This window comes from Lepus europaeus, chromosome 12 (assembly GCF_033115175.1).
Source record: "Lepus europaeus isolate LE1 chromosome 12, mLepTim1.pri, whole genome shotgun sequence".
In the NCBI taxonomy this organism is placed as follows: domain Eukaryota; kingdom Metazoa; phylum Chordata; class Mammalia; order Lagomorpha; family Leporidae; genus Lepus; species Lepus europaeus.
Genome location: NC_084838.1, coordinates 40,311,106 through 40,329,449, shown reverse-complemented (window position 1 = coordinate 40,329,449; position 18,344 = coordinate 40,311,106). Strand labels below are relative to the sequence as shown.

Sequence of the window (18,344 nt, the reverse complement as noted above, 5' to 3'; positions counted from 1 at the left end):
TGAGGTCCTGTGGCTTCTGTTTCCTCACAGACAGATGACATCACCAAAGTGTCCCAGGCTGCTAAAATTGTGGAGCGGATGGTCAATCAGAATACATATGACGACATCGCTCAAGGTAAGATTTGAGGTACTGGTGACCACTAACGTTGCCTATTAAACATCCCTCAAGAAAGATTGGTATCTGTCTCAGGCTAAGTCCTAGAAGTCCAAGGGGAGAAAAATAATCTTCCCTTTCTCTGGATGTCACTAGGGAGATGGGAGTTGTGAACAATGGCATAGGAAACACTGGGTGTAGCAAAAAAACACCCGAGCATTGGTGATCCATAGTCGTCTTCCCAGCAATCCTGGGAAGGAAGCAGAGCATAAATGACTACCTCTGCTCTACACATGAGGCTGCAAAGACCGAGGCCTCCTGGCCACCCGGCCACCTGACTAGTGAGTGGCAGAGATAACCCAGATCTAGGGCGTGAGCTTCTTTATTCTGTGCTCTGCTCAGTTCAGCTTGGGGGTTCTATAAATGCAAGAATGTGTAGGATAGACAGAAACTACTCTGGGGATCCTTAAGAAGAGAAGAAGGAAAAAGAGAGATGAGGGTGAGCAGTCAAGGAAGGTTTCTGGACCCTAGATGCCAAGGGATGAGGAGAGTAGGAGCAGCAGGATAGTAGAGGGAGGGCACTCTGGCCAGGGGACAGCACAATCAGTGAGCCCGTGGTGGAAATGAATAGGAATGGGCTCTGGGGACAAGGAGCAGCAGGCTCCTTGACCCAAGCCAGGGCTTTGTTGGAAAGTGGTGAGAGTTCAGGCTAGAGAAGTGGTTGGCGCCAGTTAATGAAGGGCCTTGAATATCATGCAGGGAATCAGTTTTCTCTGCAGAGTTCAGAGATACCAAAGGCTTCCAGAGCAGGGACACTGCTCCATGAGAGCAGGGTCGGAGGAGGATGTGATTTGGGGAAAATACAGGACAGAGGTCAAAGTGAGGTTTGGCTGCAGGGTGGAATGGGCCTTGCTGTACCTGACTCTGCCTGCATCCCAAAGGATGAAGAAAAAGGAGCAGTTAAAATAATGAAAAACAAGCACTAGCATTCACTGGGAATGGCCGATGTGCCAAGCATTTTATTTCTTCTCGACAGCCACACCGTGAGGTGAATATCATTATTATCTTCATTTCATAGTTGAGAAACTCAGGCTGAGATGTTGCTGCTTGTTCAAAACCACAGCCAGCGGGAGATGTGAGTGGTGGAACCAGACTTGAACGCAGGCCCCTTGGATCCACAGCCTAAGCACTTCACCACCAGACCGTAAAGCCACTGAGCTGGAAGAGACATTTCAAACGTGTTCAAATGAACACACTTGATAATAGATCTATCCTGCTGATTAATTAATGATGAGGTGAAGAAAGAGATTGATTCAGAGATGCTTAAATCTGGGGGCCTGGGAAATTCTAGTGTCTTTGACAGTGCCAGGGAAACAGAATCCTTCCCATGGCATGAACAGCACATTCCCAAGTGGCTTGTATTTCCCTAAGAGGTTGTGTATTTATTTGGAGCAGCTGCCTCCCCAGAGTTGGCAGCTCCTTGCTGCTGGCTGGTCTCCTTTGCTGACAGCCTAGGGCTCTTCTTGGTTACTTGATGCTCATTGCTCACCCATGGGACATAGAAACCAGGGCTGCCAAGACCAGCAGCCCAAACAAGCCCCCTCGTTATCATTCAGGCTGGAAAACGACCTTGAGTGCTTTTCAAAGCTGTCAAAGTACACAGCAGCTGTGAATGAATTTGTCACTCACACAGCTTGGCTTCCTGAAACCCAGCTTCTGCAAGTGGCCCACCAAAGGGCTGCAAACCTGATTAATATCCACGGAGAAAATGGCCTTGGTGAACCATTTTCATTTGTAAGAAACGCAGTCACATGAAAAGTGCATTGAACTTTGATTTTTTTAATTGCTTACTCTTTTCCCTTTGGGGAAGTGTAATCATGAAGGGAAAGGGAAAATGGAGAAGTGTTACCAATTAATCTCCTCTCTGAAATGAGGTATTTTCAAAGAACACCCCAGCTCGGGCATCTCTGATGTGATCAAGGCTTATGCCTCTCTGTTTGAATCTTTTTTTGTCCTGAGACATTTTTGAGGTTTGCATGTAGCCTCACAAGTTCAAGGTGTGGGGCATTGTGAGAGAGGCTGGGGCAATGCCTGGGCCTGCCCTTGACCATGTTGGATGAGAAGATTCATTTTCTAATTGGTTACTCTCGGTTGGAAAGACCGCCAAGAACCATTTCACTTCTGTTGATTGATTTCATTGCATTCTGTGAACAGTCACCAAGTGTCTGCTTTGTGGTCAGCCCTGTGCTAGGCGCTGAGAACCCAGAAGTGAATACCGCATATTTCTTGTTTTCTGGGAGCTGTCTGGTGGGAGAGATAGGTGAAAGGGTAAATAGAGGCAACACGGTGTGACAGATGTTTCAGTAGAGGAAAAGCAGGACTGGCATTGGGAAGAAATGAACTCTCTTCAAGAGGAAATGAAGAAAAGAAAATGAAGGCCTTATGGAGGAGGAGGAGTTTGGTTTAGATCTGGAATGAGTAGAAATTTCCAGAAACAGCAGCAGAAAGAACAGGATATTGTGGACATGGAAAACCACGTAGAAACACACACACACACACCATGGGCCAGCTGGACTCATTGGTACATTTGATATAGATGGTACAGGGATACAGTTAGAAATGATGTAGAGGGAGCTGGTGCTGTAGCACAGCGGGTAAAGCCACTGCCTGCAGTGCTGTCATCCCATATGGGTGCCGATTCGAGTCCCGGCTGCTCCACTTCTGATCCAGCTCTCTGCTATGGCCTGGGAAAGCAGTAGAAGATGGCCCAAGTCCTCGGGCCCCTGCACCCAAGTGGGAGACCCAGAAGAAACTCCTGGCTCCTGGCTTCGGATCAGCACAGCTCCAGCCATTGCGGCCAATTGGGGAGTGAACCAACGGATGGAAGACCTCTCCCTCTCCATCTCTGCCTCTCCTCTCTGTAACTCTGCCTTTCAAACAATAAATAAATCTTGAAAGAAAGAAGGAAAGGAAGAGAGAGAGAGAGAGAGAGAGAGAGAGAGAGGAGAGAGAGAGAGAGAAGTAGTGGCCAAGAGCCTTGGGTTGACCTGGGAGCCCTTTCATAAGGAAAATCATTGAGGGGATTTCAGAAGGGTGGGGAAGATGGCGTGGTGAGATGATTTGTTTTATCTCACTCTGATGGCTCTGCAGAACATAGACGGAAGGAGGAGTTGCTAGAGGTAGGGAGACCAGTGAGGTGGATACTATGATAACCCAGGTGAGGGATATTGAGGCATGAGCCTGGGCAGTAGCTATGGGTTTGGAGAGAAGTAAATGAACTAAAAAGGTGATCAGAAGTATAATATAAGAAATGATGGGGGGAAAAATCAGTCAAGAATTACCCAGATACCTGGTCTAGACAAATGGATTGATGGGGCTTCTACCCAACTTGGAGAAAATGGGAGGCAGGAATGAGGTTGATCAGGGAACCCTTGGTGGTAGATATGAAGTTGGGCTGCATTTTAGGCATTCAGGAGGCACAGGGACTAGAACCAGCCATGGACATCTGGCAGCTGAACCCCTGCGATCTGTACTCCAATCTGCGTGCTGGGGGAAGTCACAGGGGCAAGGGCTGCAACCCTGGGCTTTCATCTGTGTGGACATGCAGACATGGATGAAATGGGAGGCAGGGACAAGGCCGCCCCTGCAAATCACCTCCAACAACAACGGCAGTAACTATGGCTAACAGAGAGAGCCCACTATGCACAAGGCATTTTCCCCTGCACTTTCCATATATTAACTAATACATTTCCTTGAGATAGGTACTAGATTAGTCCCACTCTGAAACACCAAGAAATCAGTTGTTTTGCCCCATGCGGTGCAGATAGCAAGTGGTGGACCTGGGTTTGTCATGAAGTGGCAGCCCTGGGACCTTACTCTGTCTGTGTGTGCTTGAGATTTTAAGTACTATGAGGATGCTGCTGACGAATACCGGGACCAGGAGGGGACCCTGCTGCCACTCTGGAAGTTCCAAAACGACAAAGCCAAGCACCTGGCTGTCACCGCCCTCTGCTGGTGAGTACAGGCATTACAGCAAAGGCAGAGTCCCTGAGTGCCTGCTAGGTGCCGAGCTTGGAGTAACCCTTTCTACTGCATTTAATCACTTTGAGGGCGACACATGGCGGTATGGGGAGAATGAGCCTGGAATTCCAAGAGGACTGTAAGATCATCCCAGGTCTCCCAGTAGGCGAAGATCTAATCCGGACCGGAGGTGTCTGCTGTGTAAATAGGCACCAGTGGCCATGGGAAGGCCCAGGTCCATGGGCAGATCATAACCATTGCCTGCGCCAATGGGTTCATATTTCTTTTACAGGAATCCAAAGTACAAGGATCTGTTTGCAGTGGGACATGGCTCCTGTAAGTGATCTGGCTGTTCACTCATTGGCAGAGCTTGCCAGGCATAAGAAATACACAGAGTCAGGCACAGTCACGGCCCTCAGGGGTCTCCCAGTCCAGTGGGGAAGAGCCACACTCACACTGGCAGTTATTGCCAGGCGGATGAATGTACGGAGCTGAATGTGCCAACTGGGCCCCCTATGCGTTGTGCTGGTGGAGAGAGGGGGAGGGAACACTGCTGGCAGAGGGGGCAGCAGGGGCAGGAAGGGATGCTGCCGAGGGGGCCAGGGTCAGCCTTGAGAAGCCTGAGTAAGCTTGGGCCTTCTCCTGGGGGGAAGCCACAGAAGGAACTGGAAGAGGACAGGTACAGGGCCAGTGTAGGGAAGAGCTGCCCGAGGCTGGAGGCTGGTGCGGGTATCCCAAGGAGAGGTGGCAGGATGCTACCCACAGCTGTGGTGGGGGCGTGGTGGCTTCTCCTTGCCTCTTGGTCAAGACTTCCCGATCAGACCCTGTAGTGAGGTGGGGTGGGAAGGGGGCGACTGCTTAAAGTTCATTCCCTGGCCCCTGCACCCTGGGGCCCAGTGTCCCAGCAGCGGGGGCAGCAGCAAGGCAGCACCGGTGAGTCTGCTTTCCCTTCCCACTACTGGGCCAGGGGAAGCCCCTCCCACAGTGCTGGCCGGGACATTCCACTTGCTGACGGGAGAGGGCCCTGCACTTCGCTGGAGTCGCAGCTCCTGCATGCTAAGAGCTTCTCTGGCTGGGAGGCTCAGCTTCTCCAACAGAAAAACCTTTCCATTCTCAAGCTGCTGCTGGCTGGCAGGCATGCGAGCTCCCGGTTTCTGCCCCTCCGAGCGCCTGTCTGCCCCATTCTTTGACCGGGGTGAGGGAGGTAGAGGCGGGCAAGGAGGAGCGGTGTTTGTCATTCCTCTCAGGAAGAAGGCCTTGGAGCTGCTCCCAGGCTTATGGTCTGGGCTGCCTTTGAGGATGCCCTAAATGCCTGCTTTGTGTCCCCACTCGTGAGGGTGGGCTGCTGCCAAGCGGGAGGCGCCGCCCTCTCTGGCAGGAGCTGAGCACATTCCTCCCTCTGCTGCAGCTACTGGGCCTGGCCCAGGGCCTGGGGCGGGCAGGCCCTCCTAGGCGTGGGTGTGGACCCCCATGAGAGTGCTGTCAGCCTGGGCTCCCTGCCCTGCACAGAGGTGGCGGCATGGGGACTCCCCAGAAGGTGGGAGGAGAAACAACTATAGTTCTGACACCATCTCCTCCCAGCCAGGGTCAGAAGCAGGGTCGGCTGGCTGGGGTCATGTGTTGGGGCAGGGTTGGGGGCAGCCTCAGTCAGGAGCAGGAGAGAAGAATAGTTCGCTTCCCACGAGGACAAGACCGCGAGCTGGCCAGGCCCTGCAGCCTCCTCACCCGGGAAGGGTCTCTTTGTCCTTCCTCGGTCTTTTTTGCCCGAGTGGTGCACATGGTCAGCTGCTCCTGGAGGGTCACTGCCCGGAGCTATACCTGGGGCTAGAAGCCTCTCTGAGCACAGACTTCTCATTGGTGACATGGAGAAGCTGACAGCCTGCCAGGTTCCATCTCAGTGCTGTGGTGAGGCACACTGGGGGAAAAGGAGCCGAATGTGGCCTGCGAGCGGCAGGAACACCTGCGCAGAAGACGAGGCCTTCTGACCCATCCTCCATGCTTCCCCTAGCGGGCCTGCAGTGCCCCCCGGGCCTGAGCAGCCCCCTTTCCCTGCTCCAGAGAATGACAGAGGGCAGTGAGTCTGGGAGCAGGGCCTAGTGACAGTGGGATTCGCTGCTGCTGTCCCTGGCACGGGACTTGTTGGCCCATTTTCCAATAGACATCTATGCTCCAGGGCCCTGTATACCTCAGAACCACCTGTAAGGGCCCGAGCAGAGCCATGCTGGGCTGGGGCTCAGAAGGGCCCTGCATCCACTTCCAAGGTCACTTCTGGAAGTCCTATGCTCTTGGGTGCTCAGCACCTCCGCGGAAGAAAGAGTGCAAAACTGAGGTAGGCGGAGGGCACCCTTGTTGCTGGCTGAGGTCATTGTGAGAAGTAGCCTGTCCCACCAGAATCGGTCACACTTTGGAAGCTCCCATATACCAACTTCCCATAATCAGAGTCACAAGGACAAACACTGCAGTGAGAATTTGGATTTGTTGTTGGGTTTGGCCCTGGTGAGTTCAGTCCAAACCTCGTAAACCTTTTTCCTGGAATTCCCAGTGCCTATTCTGTAACACAGTCACATAAAACTTTGGCAGGGGTAGGCGTGTCCCTTAGGAAGGACCGAGACCAATCCCCTGTTGTGAGGGGAGGGCAGGTCGGCTGGAGCCCAGCCAGGAGCAAGCAGGTGGGGAAAGGGAGTCCAGGCAGTTGCCTGCAACAGCGCACAAGCATTCACACCTCCTCCCCTCTATGGCTGCTGGGTATCAGGTGCTGGGCACGTCAGGCTGCTTAAAGGGCACAGATTTGGATGCCCCCTCCGGCCAGGCTCCATGTTCCCAGCAGAGTGGAAAAAGAGGCTGTCAGCAGGTAAAAGCAGGTGGAGGAACACTGGTGGGTGAGCGGAAGCTTGGTCCAGAAAGAGACGGCCTTGGGGCTTGTGGGTGCACCCGTGTCGGCAAGGCTGCACCGAAGGGGTCCTGTCCGGCCCTTTGGCCCGTTCATGGCTGGGAAGCGGGGACTCCTGCTGCTCTGCAGTCAGGGAGAGTGGAACAGATCCCGAGGCTACCACACAGGAAAGCGGGCAGGAAGCTGCCTAGGGAGTCACATATTGGAAGGGCAGGGAGCCAGGTGTTCCCCCACCCTGGCTTCCCTCTGAGGGGGGCAGCACCCTCAAAAGGATCCAAGGGTAGGGCCTGTGTCCCAGCACCAAGCCCATTCCCCCACTGTCCCACCGCACCCTGGCTTGTCCCCCAAGCCTTCCCAGGCCAGAGATAACACTCGTAGGGATTTAAATCTTCTCTGATCATTTATTTGTCAGCTTCACTAATTAAGCAGTGTTAATTTCATTTACTGAAAATGGAAATTCATCCACCTCATTTCTCCCTGTTCATCCTCCACACACAAAATCCATCACTCGTCGGCTGCAGGCTGTGTAAAATTTACAGGACTAATTATGTTGTCAGGTCTCTTTGTAAATACAGTCCATAAAGGCCACTGTGCTTGCCGGGTTGTAGTGCTAGGGCATTCCCGTTGTTAGTTTAATTACTGGTTAGTTATTTAGGTTCTCAAATGTTTGCCTCATTTTCCCTAAATCAAATTAAATGTCCCGCTTGATGTATTCTGTCTCCAAGGCCTTGCTCTTAGTTCCCACACTGTTTAAATATGACTTCTAATCGAATGAGAATGCCTGGACAAGCCCAGCTGCCTGGGAGGCTGCGCCCGACGTGGCCCCATGGCCCCTGGGCCATGCATGAGATTGGAGCCCTCTAGCAACCGATACCCTCTGTAGGGGAGCCTTGGGCTGCTTCCCTGCCTGTGGAGATGGTGAAAATCCCAACACAAAGGGGGCATTTCTGTTTCTGGTGACCAAGGTGGCAAGGCCGGGTGTGGGAAACTGAGGGAGGGTTTCCTTGTAGACACCAGAGCAGCTGAAGATCATAGCTTCCATCAGCCCGTCAGCCTGACTTCTAGAGGGACCTGCTTCCAAACCATCCCTGGGAAACAAGAACCACGTCTGCGAGCCACTCTCTACGGTTTGTGACGGTGGAGTTTGGGTCCACCTTCTTGGAATGCCTACCAGATTAGTGTCCGGTAGCTGCTGCAATGAATTACCGCAAACATGATGGCCTGAAATGGTCCCAACTTCTTCTCTTACCGTCTGGAGGTCAAATGTCCGTAATGGGTGTCACTGAGCTACACGCTGGTGTCAGCAGAGGCCTTGTTCCTTCCGGAGCCTCTGGGGCAGCATCTGTTTCCTCTTCTTTTCCAGCTTCTAGAGGCTGCCCACATTCCATGGCTTGTGGCCCCTTTCCAACCAGAAATCGCATCATTCTGCCATCTGCTCCTGTCGTCACATCTCCTTCTCTGACTCTCTTTCCCTTATAAGAACCCTTGCACTTACACTGAGTCCACCCAGATAATCCAGGATAATCCCCCTGTCTCAGGGTCTTTAACTTAATCGCATCTACAAAGTCCCTTTGCCATGCAAAGTGACATATTTATAGGTTCTGGGGATTAGGATGTGGACATTTTAGTGAGGGGGCGTGTTCCTGCCTACCACATGCCCCCACCAAGTGCCTCTTGCGTGACTCAATAAGGGAGTCGTTAAACAGCTGCTGCCTTGGAGCTGGTCCTGGGCTGGACTCATTTAGGACGCCACAGTAAGAGAGGAAGCCTGCTGTTCAAGGCTGGCTCGCTCCCCTTGTCACAGCAGCCTGGCATCTACTTCCTACTGATCACTGATCTGGCTTTAGTCTCATGCCCCAACATGCCCTCTCCCTGCCTGGCGTTCTCTGAGCCCTGAGCCAAGAGCCCAGGGTTCTCTTGATTTGTAGAATGCCCCAGAGCAGCTCTCCACGATTGTTAACCTTGCAGGGGTAAGGTTGTGGAGCTTTGGCCCCCGCTGATGGCTGCTGGTTCAGGAAGATATCAACTGCGGCCCTGTCCCGCCAGGGCTGGAAGGGGGAGCCGAAGGTAGGCAGAGCTTTGGTCTATGGTGGAATTAAGCCTCCCATTGCCTCTGCTGCCCCTTTGCCTGGAGCCTGGCTTTCTTAGAACTGCCAGGTCAGGCCCTGTTTGTGAGGGGTTTGGTTCTCCTCTCCAAATTCTTGTGGCTCATTGAAGGAGAGCGTCGGGGAGGACTTAGAGATCCCACAGCAGGACAGGGCCAGCAGCAGGCACCCCTATCAGCAGAGAGAGGCATGCTGGGCCATGCCAGGCCATGCTCCCCCTGTCTTTTATGGGAGGTTGAGGAGAAGACCTGCTCACAGCTCCTCACAGGGTGGGGGTGGAGGCTCACAGAGGAGATAGCCCTGGTGGCTATCTCCCAGAGAAGACCTTCACGGGCTAGTAGACTGTCCAGACACTGTGGGAGGGAATTCAGTGCAGCTTAAGAGGGATAGGCCAAAGCACAAAGTGAGGAAAAGGAGCTCATTCCCAGCCAACAACCCTCTCCCTCTGTGGCAGGTTCACAAACCAAGTCTCTCTCTCTCTCTCTCTCTCCCTCTCCCTCTCTCTCTCTCTCTCTTCCCCCTTTTTTGTGCCCGCTGTTCCAGCTGCTTACTGAAATCCTATGGCCTGGAGAACACTCAGATTCCTTCACAAGCCCTAGACTTCATCTCTGCCTCTTTGTACAAAGGAGGATAGGATTAGGGAAATTCAGAACAAACCATCCCAGAGCCCAGGGCCCAAAGCTTTGGAAGCCTTGAGCCAGAAGGGGTCCTAGCACTCCCTAGAAATGGCACTGTGGGTGCCCTCGATGCTCCTGTCATTCCAGGACTGCTGATGACTTGTTGATGTCATCCTGCTGGAGGGCCAAGCAGTGATATCATTGGGCTGCTGGTGACCTGCGTGGTGACATCATTCAGACAGTTGGAGGATTGGGCAATGATGTCACCCAAGATGAACCCAGGCAATGATATCGCATGGTTACCATTGGTGGTCTCAGCAATGAGGTCATTTTGGGGCCTCTGGAAAATAAGCTGATGATCTCCTGCTGGAACTATTGGAGGTCTGCTCTGTAAAGTGTCACTGGTGCACTTGGAGAATGGAGCAGTAAGGTCTCACAGGGGCCACTGGAGTCGGGGCAGGAGTTGATAGAATAAGATGGAGTTGAATGAGGGTAGGTTTTTGTTTTTTGTTTTTCATATTTTCCTGGTGTGGTTTGGTAAAAAAAAAAAAAATCCCTGAGAATTCAGGAAACATAGTTCCTATCCATGATTAGGAGCTGTGATCTTGGTGTCTAGGAGGGTTCCTTTGGTTGCAAGTAGCATAGACTATTAAATCCAGCTCAGGGAAGTGGGGCATATTGTCCAGATGCATATGGCTGGGGAAGAAGGCAGCATCTAGGGCCTAGGGGTGATGGGTTGCTCTGTGTCCCTCTCTTATGAAATCTAGGCTTTTCTGGTGCTTGACTGACCTGTCTGTTACCTGTTCTCTAGTCCAGAGCCTGGAGGGCTTCTCTTGGCTCTGTTAGTCCCGACCACCACTACCATTAGGTGTAGTGCTCCTCCCCTCCCTTCCCCACTTCTGTGCCCAGACCAGATTGATGCCATTATCAGAGCAGAACAATTTCTACTATAAAAAGGGTACTGGTGTCATGTGCCTCATGTGCCTGGACACACCACTGCTCTCCTCTGGGGCCCAGTTTTTCCATCTGTGAAATTAGTCTGGAAGCCCAGATTCTGGTCTCAGTGATTCTGTGAGTCAGTCACAGAGGTCCCCAATACACAGTTGCTAAGCTAGTCACCCTGCTTCCCTGATTGCACTGGTCACAATGTCTGGGTAGGCATACAGGGACAGAGGGTACCTGGAGTTTGTCTACAGAAAGTGGGCCATGCTGCTATATATCAGAGGGCCAGGCCCTGTACCATAGTAGGAGCAAGTGTGAAGGTGTCCACCTTTGCCCCTTGGTGCATTAGGGAGAGCATCCGAGTCCTCGGCCTGTGCGTCCATCACCCACCTACCTGTCACTGTTCACTCCTTGGCTTACTCACTCACCACTGTCAATCTTGACAAGCATCAAGGACAGATTGAAATCAAGAGCATCCCTGGCTAACTTGGCTGTTGATAAAAATCATTCAGCCACAGGGTCTGATATGTCTCTGTCCCCACAGAGGCCAGTCCTGGAGGAGGTCAAAATCAAGTGCTCAGGTTTGCTTGATAAACAAAAGCTAAAGATGGGCCCGATTTTGTGGCATAATGGGTAAAGCCACTATCTGTGACACTGGCATCCTATATGGGTTTTGGTTCGTGTCTCAGCTGCTCCACTTCTCATCCAGCTCCCTGTTAATGGCCTGGGAAAGGCAACTGAAGATGGTCCAAGTGTTTGGGCCCCTGCCACCCATGTGGGAAAACCGGAAAAAGCTCCTGGTTCTTGGCTTCAGCCTGATCCAGTGCTGGTCATTGGCCCAGAGCTGGCCATTGGCCCAGAGCTGGCCATTGTAGCCATCTGGGGAGTGAGCCAGCAGATGGAAGATTCTCTCTCTAACTCTTTCAAAATAAATAACTAAATCTTGTTTTTTAAAAGATTTATTGATTTATTTGAAAGTCAGAGTTACACAGAGAGGGAAGGATACATATATATATATATATATATATATAGAGAGAGAGAGAGAGAGAGAGAGAGGTCTTCTATCTGCTGGTTACTCCCCAATTGGCCGCAATGGCCGGAGCTGTGCTGATCCGAAGCCAGGATCCAGGAGCTTCCTCCAGGTTTTCCCATGAGGGTGCAGGAGCCCAAGGACTTGGGCCATTTTCTACTGCTTTCCCAGGCCACAGCAGAGAGCTGGGTCAGAAGTGGAGCAGCCGGGACCTGAACCGGCGCCCCTATGGGATGCCAGCACTGCAGGCCTTACCCACTACACCACAGCACTGGCCCAGATAACTAAATGTTAAAATAAAATAAAGCTAAAGGGGTGGGCACACTTCCCAGTTGAAGCCCTTCCTGTTCTTCCCTCGCTCTGCTCAGCAAGCTACAGGTCTCTCCCAGGAGCTGCACAGGGTGAGACGCAGTCGGCTCCACCGCACCTACCTCAAGGCCAGATTCCTGCTGGCTCTGAGACAGAGTCAGGCGCAGGGCGAGCCAGGTGCCGCTGTGGGGGATCTGGAAGCCCTCAAGCTCATCCTCTTGCTAGGAGTCTCAGCTTCTCCAGAGCACAAGCACTTTCCTCACAGAGTCACCGCATGCCCTTCCCAAGGCTCCAGCTGGACCCTGGCACCTTCACTCAGGTGGAATGTGTGGCCTTGCAAGTGCTCTTGGGGAGGGGTTCCTGACAGGTGTCTCTCCAGCTGGGGAGGATTAGTCCCTGCGAGGCTAAGTGGGCTCCCCAACCGAGAGCTGCTGTGGTGGGCGTGCCAGCTTCCCCACTTCCTGCGGAACCCTTCTGAGGCCAGCCGGGCTCCTGGTGGAAACCTGCTGCCAGTCAGGGCGCAGAGTGGTCTTCGCCAGGTGTCTAGCACGGGAGTGCCTGGGATACAGAGGAAGCTGAACTCATGCCGAAAGCCCAGATTGTCCCTGGGCTCAGCCCAGTCTTAACTCTCTTGAGTAAGGGGCAGCCTTAGAATAAGAGAATGACTTAGAAAAACTAGTCAAGTTGGGGCTGCCTTCCATGGGGTCTCAGGACTGGCCACTTTGTCATGAGGTCCCAGGCTCTGCAGCTGCCAGGGACAGAGGAGCTTGGCCAGAGGAGCCAGGGGGTCAGTGAGGAGGACCCTCATAGTAATGGGCCCCCCAAGGTGGGGGTGGGATGGGGGCCGCGCTAGCCTTCCACCTCTCCAGCTCTGGCTCTTCAGAGCTTGAGGAAAGGGATAGAAGGGCTGGGGTGCTGGCAGGAGAGCTGGACTCGAGGGCTGTGCTCTGTTCAGTGACTACATTATCTGTCAAGTGTACATAAAGAGTGAGAGGCACTCTGCTGAGGGGTCCATTATCAATCACCAGAAGCTGTCGAGTGGGCCTGGTGTGTGTGTGTGTTGGGGGGGGTTCCTCATTCAGTGGCTGGCCTAGAGCTGGGGTCTGTGGAGACAGGCTGTCTGGGAAGATGCTCGTAAGCAGCCAGATTGAAGCTCGCGGTTCTGTTTTAGTTCCAAGTTCAACCCCTGCCCTTGGCTGATGGACAGGGAGCACGTGGGCAGTATTCAGGTGTCTCTAGGACAGCCCACTGCTCCTGGACTGGGCATTTGAACCCCCTCTGAAGGAACTGCCCCTTCCCAAGCCCACACAAGACTTAGCAACTCTTTGAGCCCACACCCCCTTTCCTGCACCCCAGGAAGAAAAGGAGAATGACTGTCTGTCCTTGTGGCAAGCCTGCTCACCTCTGTTGCTTGTTGGATCCTTCCCTGGGCCCTGAGAAGCAGGAGGCCGACTCTCCTAATTCCATTCCACAGAAGGAGAAGAGGGCGCTGAGAGAGGAACCCTCTGATTGTAGAGCAGGGCTGGGCTCACTCATCTTGGGGGGCGGGGCAGGGGTGCTTCTCCAGGAGGGTCTTCTGACCGCAACGCCCTGTGTCCCCCGGTTAGATGACTTCATGAAGCAGAGCCGGGGCATGCTGCTGCTCTACAGCATGAAGAACCCCAGTTTCCCCGAGTACATCTTCAGCAGCGACAGCGGCATCATGTGCCTCGACATGCATGTGGACCACCCCTACCTGGTGGTGGTGGGTCACTACGACGGCAACGTGGCCATCTACAACCTCAAGAAGCCCCACTCCCAGCCCTGCTTCCGCAGCTCGGCCAAGTCTGGCAAGCACACCGACCCTGTGTGGCAGGTCAGGCCCAGAACCCGGAGTGGGGAAACGGAATCTGGGAGCCACTGGAGGTGGAACCTTGGGAGGACAGGGTCACAGGCAAGGGGATGGGAATGGCACGTGCCAGCTTAGTGACCTAGGAGCTGGGTGTGAAAAGAGGCAGAGAAGGGCCAAAGGTGAGAATCAGGTGGTAAGAGAGACTCCGGGAGAGAGCCGGGGTCCGCTGCTTCCCAGCTTCCTCCGCGAGGGCCCCATCTATCTGCCAGGGATCTCTTAGGTGCGGCAGTCAGCACCTCAAGGCCCCAGCTGGGAGCCTCCAGGGTCTGACAGGCTGCACCTGAGTATGTTACAGACTCCAGAGCCTCGTCTAGAAGTTTCCTCAACTCCTCACACAGGCTCTCCCCTGCCATCTGGACTAGATCTGGGGAAACTCCCAGGCGGGGGTGGATGCTGCCAGTTGCCTGCTGTCTGGGTGAGGTCTGTCCCCGAGCCTCCTCTGTCGCACCCTCGTTTCTCCAGACGGGCCTGAAGTAGTGAGTAGGGCCTCTGCCAAGTCAGCCAAGCCTGCGACCGTTACCCTGACACCAGATTTCACCTGACGCTGTGTCTCCCATCTTCTCCCCCGGGAGTCGATTTCACAGCTGCACGCTCAGAGGGTTTCTTAGCTCTGGCTTTTCAGGCCCTTCCGCACTGTGTCCCAAAGCTCCTCCTCCTCCTGAGGCTGTACATCCTGCAGTTCTGGGAAGCGCTGGTACAACTCAAGGCCAGATTTCTGGCTCAAGTTGCCCAGGTCTCTGGGCTCCTCAGCCAGTGCTGGGTCTGTCTTCTCATCTTGCTCTGCCCTCCTGCTCTGACAGAGTCTGCCGGCAGGCACCGCACTCCTGATTCTTCCAGCCCTGAGCACCCTGAGACATGTGGACACCCACCCCAGGGAGGGCTGCCAGGAAAGCCTCATCCTGTGCCCAGAGAGGGTGAGAGGGAGGCAGCACCTCCTCTGTACACCCTCCCCTGCCTCTCCAGCAAAGCAGGGGCCAGAGGCGGCAGCTTCAGGGGTTCTCTCCTCCAGAACGTCCAGTTCCTCACCTCCAGGCATTAGGAGGACAGCTGCAGACTTTAGATAAAGCCCGGGGAGAGGAGACAAGGCCTGCCTTGATCACACTGACTGCACCTGCTTTCCCAGCTCAGATAGCTCAGGCCCGAGTCTGGAGCATCTCTGGCTGGCCTGACTCCTCCTCCTTGAGCCCAGCAGAGGGGGAAAGTCCCACGTCAACCACCCTATTCCTCCTGTTTTGTTCTCTAAGTCAAATAACAGGTTGGGGGAAAGTGATCTTTTTCAATGAGCAGGTCCCAGGAGGGCTGGAACTCACCTGGATGGGGTGGCCTCTGCTGCCCCACCATCCTGCCAGGAAAACAGGCTGCTGCCTTTGCCAAATGGAAGAAGTAGGCTGGAATCATAGAATGTGACCGCGGAAGGACCCACTTACCTCTCACTTCCCGTTTCCTTCTTTGCCCCTCATTCCCTCCCTCTCGTTCATTCACTTATTCACCTGTTCAGTGACTGCTCCCTGCTTGTTGCCCTGGTGGCCGAGGGTGCTTAAAGGCCTGATCTCTGGAGTCACCTGATCTCTGGTCCCAGACCGACCAGTTCGGGGCCAGGCACTAAGGGCTACAACAGAAGGGCACCAGACCGGGGCTGGGCAAGAGAGGTCTTTCCGGGGGAAGCAAGGCCTGCGCTGGATTGTGATGGATGAGAAAGTGTGAGTAGAAGCGAGTGAAAGGAGACATATATGCAGTGACACAGGACGGGGCATCAAGGAGAGTGACCTGTGGGAAGCCATGCCCCAGTGCAGCATCGTGGGAGAGACAGACAGAGGGGAGCAGGGTCTGCCAAAAGGACAGGTGCCCAATCAGGACTGTGCTTGTCCATCAAGTTGGACAGTGCAGGTCGCTGGTTTCAAATGAAGCGTGGAGCAGCTCTGCTAGGACCAGAGCCTTGCTTGCTCAAGGCTTCCCCGTTACCACTCCTCCTGCCCCCGCGGTACCTCCCCAAGGCTCTTAAGATTTTTCTCTGAGCACAGTTTGAAAATCTCTGCCCAACCACCAGAAGGTTTTGGGCAGAGGAATGACGTGAGCACGTCTGTGTCTTGGAGGGATCCTCTGGTTACAGCATAAGAAATGCTGAAGCCTGAGCTGGAGCAGGGGCAGTGGAGAGAGAAACGAGAAGCTGTAGGGGCAGTAAAATCGATAGAAGGAAATGGTTGACTGGACGTGGGTAAAAGGAGGAGTCGATGCTGCCTCCCTCTAGGGCGCCCAGGAGGCCTTCTGCAGGAGTGGGAAATGGCAGCCGAGGAGCAGATTTGGCCAGAAGTCAATACAAGAAGCCTGAGGGACCCCCAGAAAGGAGGAACCCTACAGGCAGGTGGCTATGTGAGCCTGGAGTTTGAAGGAGAGCCAGGCTGGCGGATGAGATGACAGAGGTAGCAGAATCTAGGTCCTTCTTTGAGAGGCGATGTCAGAAGTTGTTTTGGCTCTCAAATGGCAGGCTGGGGCGGAAGGAGTTTGTTCTGTTGGCAGTGGGGAGCCATGGAGGGTTTTGGAGCCAGGGAGAGAACTATCTGTTCTAAGAAAACTGGGCTCCTGTCCCAAAGCACAGGCTACTTCCCCGGGGAGCTGGCCTGGGTAGCCCAGGCCTGTTCAGACCCCACTGTGAAACCTCAACCAGCAACACTCTGGGAGGGGTGTGTGTGTGTGTTTGTGTGTGCGTGCAATTCTGGAGAAGGGAGCTGGAAGGATGTTTGAACAGAGACTGGGGTCAGGCAGTCTGCCTTAATCGCATAAGGCAGACGAGAAGGAATCAGTTAAGTGGGCTCCACCTCTGCCCTACTGCGTGGTCCCTGAGCAGTCATCCGTTCACCAAACCCCACTTAGCACCCTCTCCGGCTTGATTCCTCCCCTCCCCTCTCCCGCAGGAGCACGGATGTGACTTGCACACACTTACACAGACACACAGGCACTTGCAAGTACACACATACCACCCCCCACTGGCCATCAGGCTGCTAAGTGGGGTGTGAAATACAATTTCCATGCGCTGGCGTCTGCTCATTAAACACTTCCCTTTGCAGCTCCCTAGCGCCTCTTACCGCCTGGCCTTTGACAGCCCTTGTCCCCTCCCAGCTTTAATGGGACCACCTTCCCACAGAAGACTTCTTCTCAGGATCAGGGCCCACTAGGACTTGGGCCTGACACGCTCTGCGGGGGTTCTTGGCCCCCCAGTGAAAGGACAACAGAGCCAGCCGTCCAGGCAGGACTCAGCCAGCCCTCCTGCTGCTCTGATCTCCAAGGCCTGGGGGCCGGTCGGGGAGAGGCAACCCCTTCTCTTCCCCCAGCCCGCTCCCCAACAGCCATGGTGACAGCTGCGGTTTTGGGCAACAGGCACTGGGTTCCTGGCCGCCCTCGCTGGGCCTCTGCTTGTGACAGGGGGAGGGGACAGGACAGTGGTCCCAGCATGGGCGGTCTGGAGGGAGCTAGAGGATGGAAAGCTCTGGGCACCCAGGCCCTCCCCAGCTCTCTGGGACATGGCTTGGCCAGGCCTCCACATCTGGCAATAGAAACTTGAGCCTCAAGCGTGTCATCTTCATAAGACAACAGCTCTGTCTCCAAAACACTTTCCCATATGTTTGCTTCCAGCCCTGAGAAGACAGGCGGGGCAGGATAATTAACCCCGATTTGCAGATGGAGAAATGTAGCTCAAATCTGGGATTTGAGAGCAAGGTTCTGGGAGCAGGAGCTAGTGGCGAAGTGAAGGTGGGAACAGAGGAGACACTTCCTGGAGGAGGGCCAAGCCTGGAAGATGAGGGGAGGAGAGGGGAGGGGAGGAGTCTGCTCCTGCTCCCCCAGCCCTCCAGCAAACAGGAGAAAGGCCGCAGGGAACCTTGGCTCCCAGAGTCCTAGGATGATGGTAATAATAAGGACATTAGCTAACATGTACTGCACACTTACTATGTGTGATATTGTGACCACGTTGAGGACTTCACATATATTATCTTAGCTATTCCTCACGACAAACCTATGCTGCTATGAATCCTGTTCTGTAAATGAGGAAGCTGATTGGCGGACCCTGTCCTTTCTGGGCATCTCTGTGTGAGGTTAAGCCCAGAGCCACCACCTCTTCCTCTTACGTAGGCTGCTAGAACCCAACCCAAGCCACTTGGGCAGTGCCCTGCCTGGCACTGTGGCTCCAGGGTGATCAGGGAGAGAGTGTTCAGAGCTGGAAGGAGGGAGGGAGCACTCATCATGGGATCCTGAAGAATGGGCTCCTGGAACTTGCTTCCGAGCCTCAGATGGGTGCTTGGGGAAGCCCTGCCCAGCTCACAGCCCAGAGCCCACAGCTGGGGATGTTTCAGGTCAAGTGGCAGAAGGATGACATGGACCACAACCTGAACTTCTTTTCGGTGTCATCTGATGGCAGGATCGTGTCTTGGACCCTGGTGAAGGTACCTGTGT

At 54.1% G+C, this 18,344-nt stretch overlaps 1 protein-coding gene across 1 annotated transcript in view; it reads left to right on the top strand.

The window, feature by feature from the left end:
* Nucleotides 1-18,344, top strand: part of DNAI1 (dynein axonemal intermediate chain 1) — a 42,380-nt gene that overhangs the window by 16,512 nt on the left and 7,524 nt on the right. The window contains exons 10-14 of the mRNA XM_062206746.1: nucleotides 31-115; nucleotides 3,991-4,108; nucleotides 4,407-4,450; nucleotides 13,615-13,862; nucleotides 18,245-18,334. Of these exons, the coding sequence (XP_062062730.1) occupies nucleotides 31-115; nucleotides 3,991-4,108; nucleotides 4,407-4,450; nucleotides 13,615-13,862; nucleotides 18,245-18,334 (585 nt within the window). The remainder of the gene's footprint in view (nucleotides 1-30; nucleotides 116-3,990; nucleotides 4,109-4,406; nucleotides 4,451-13,614; nucleotides 13,863-18,244; nucleotides 18,335-18,344) is intronic.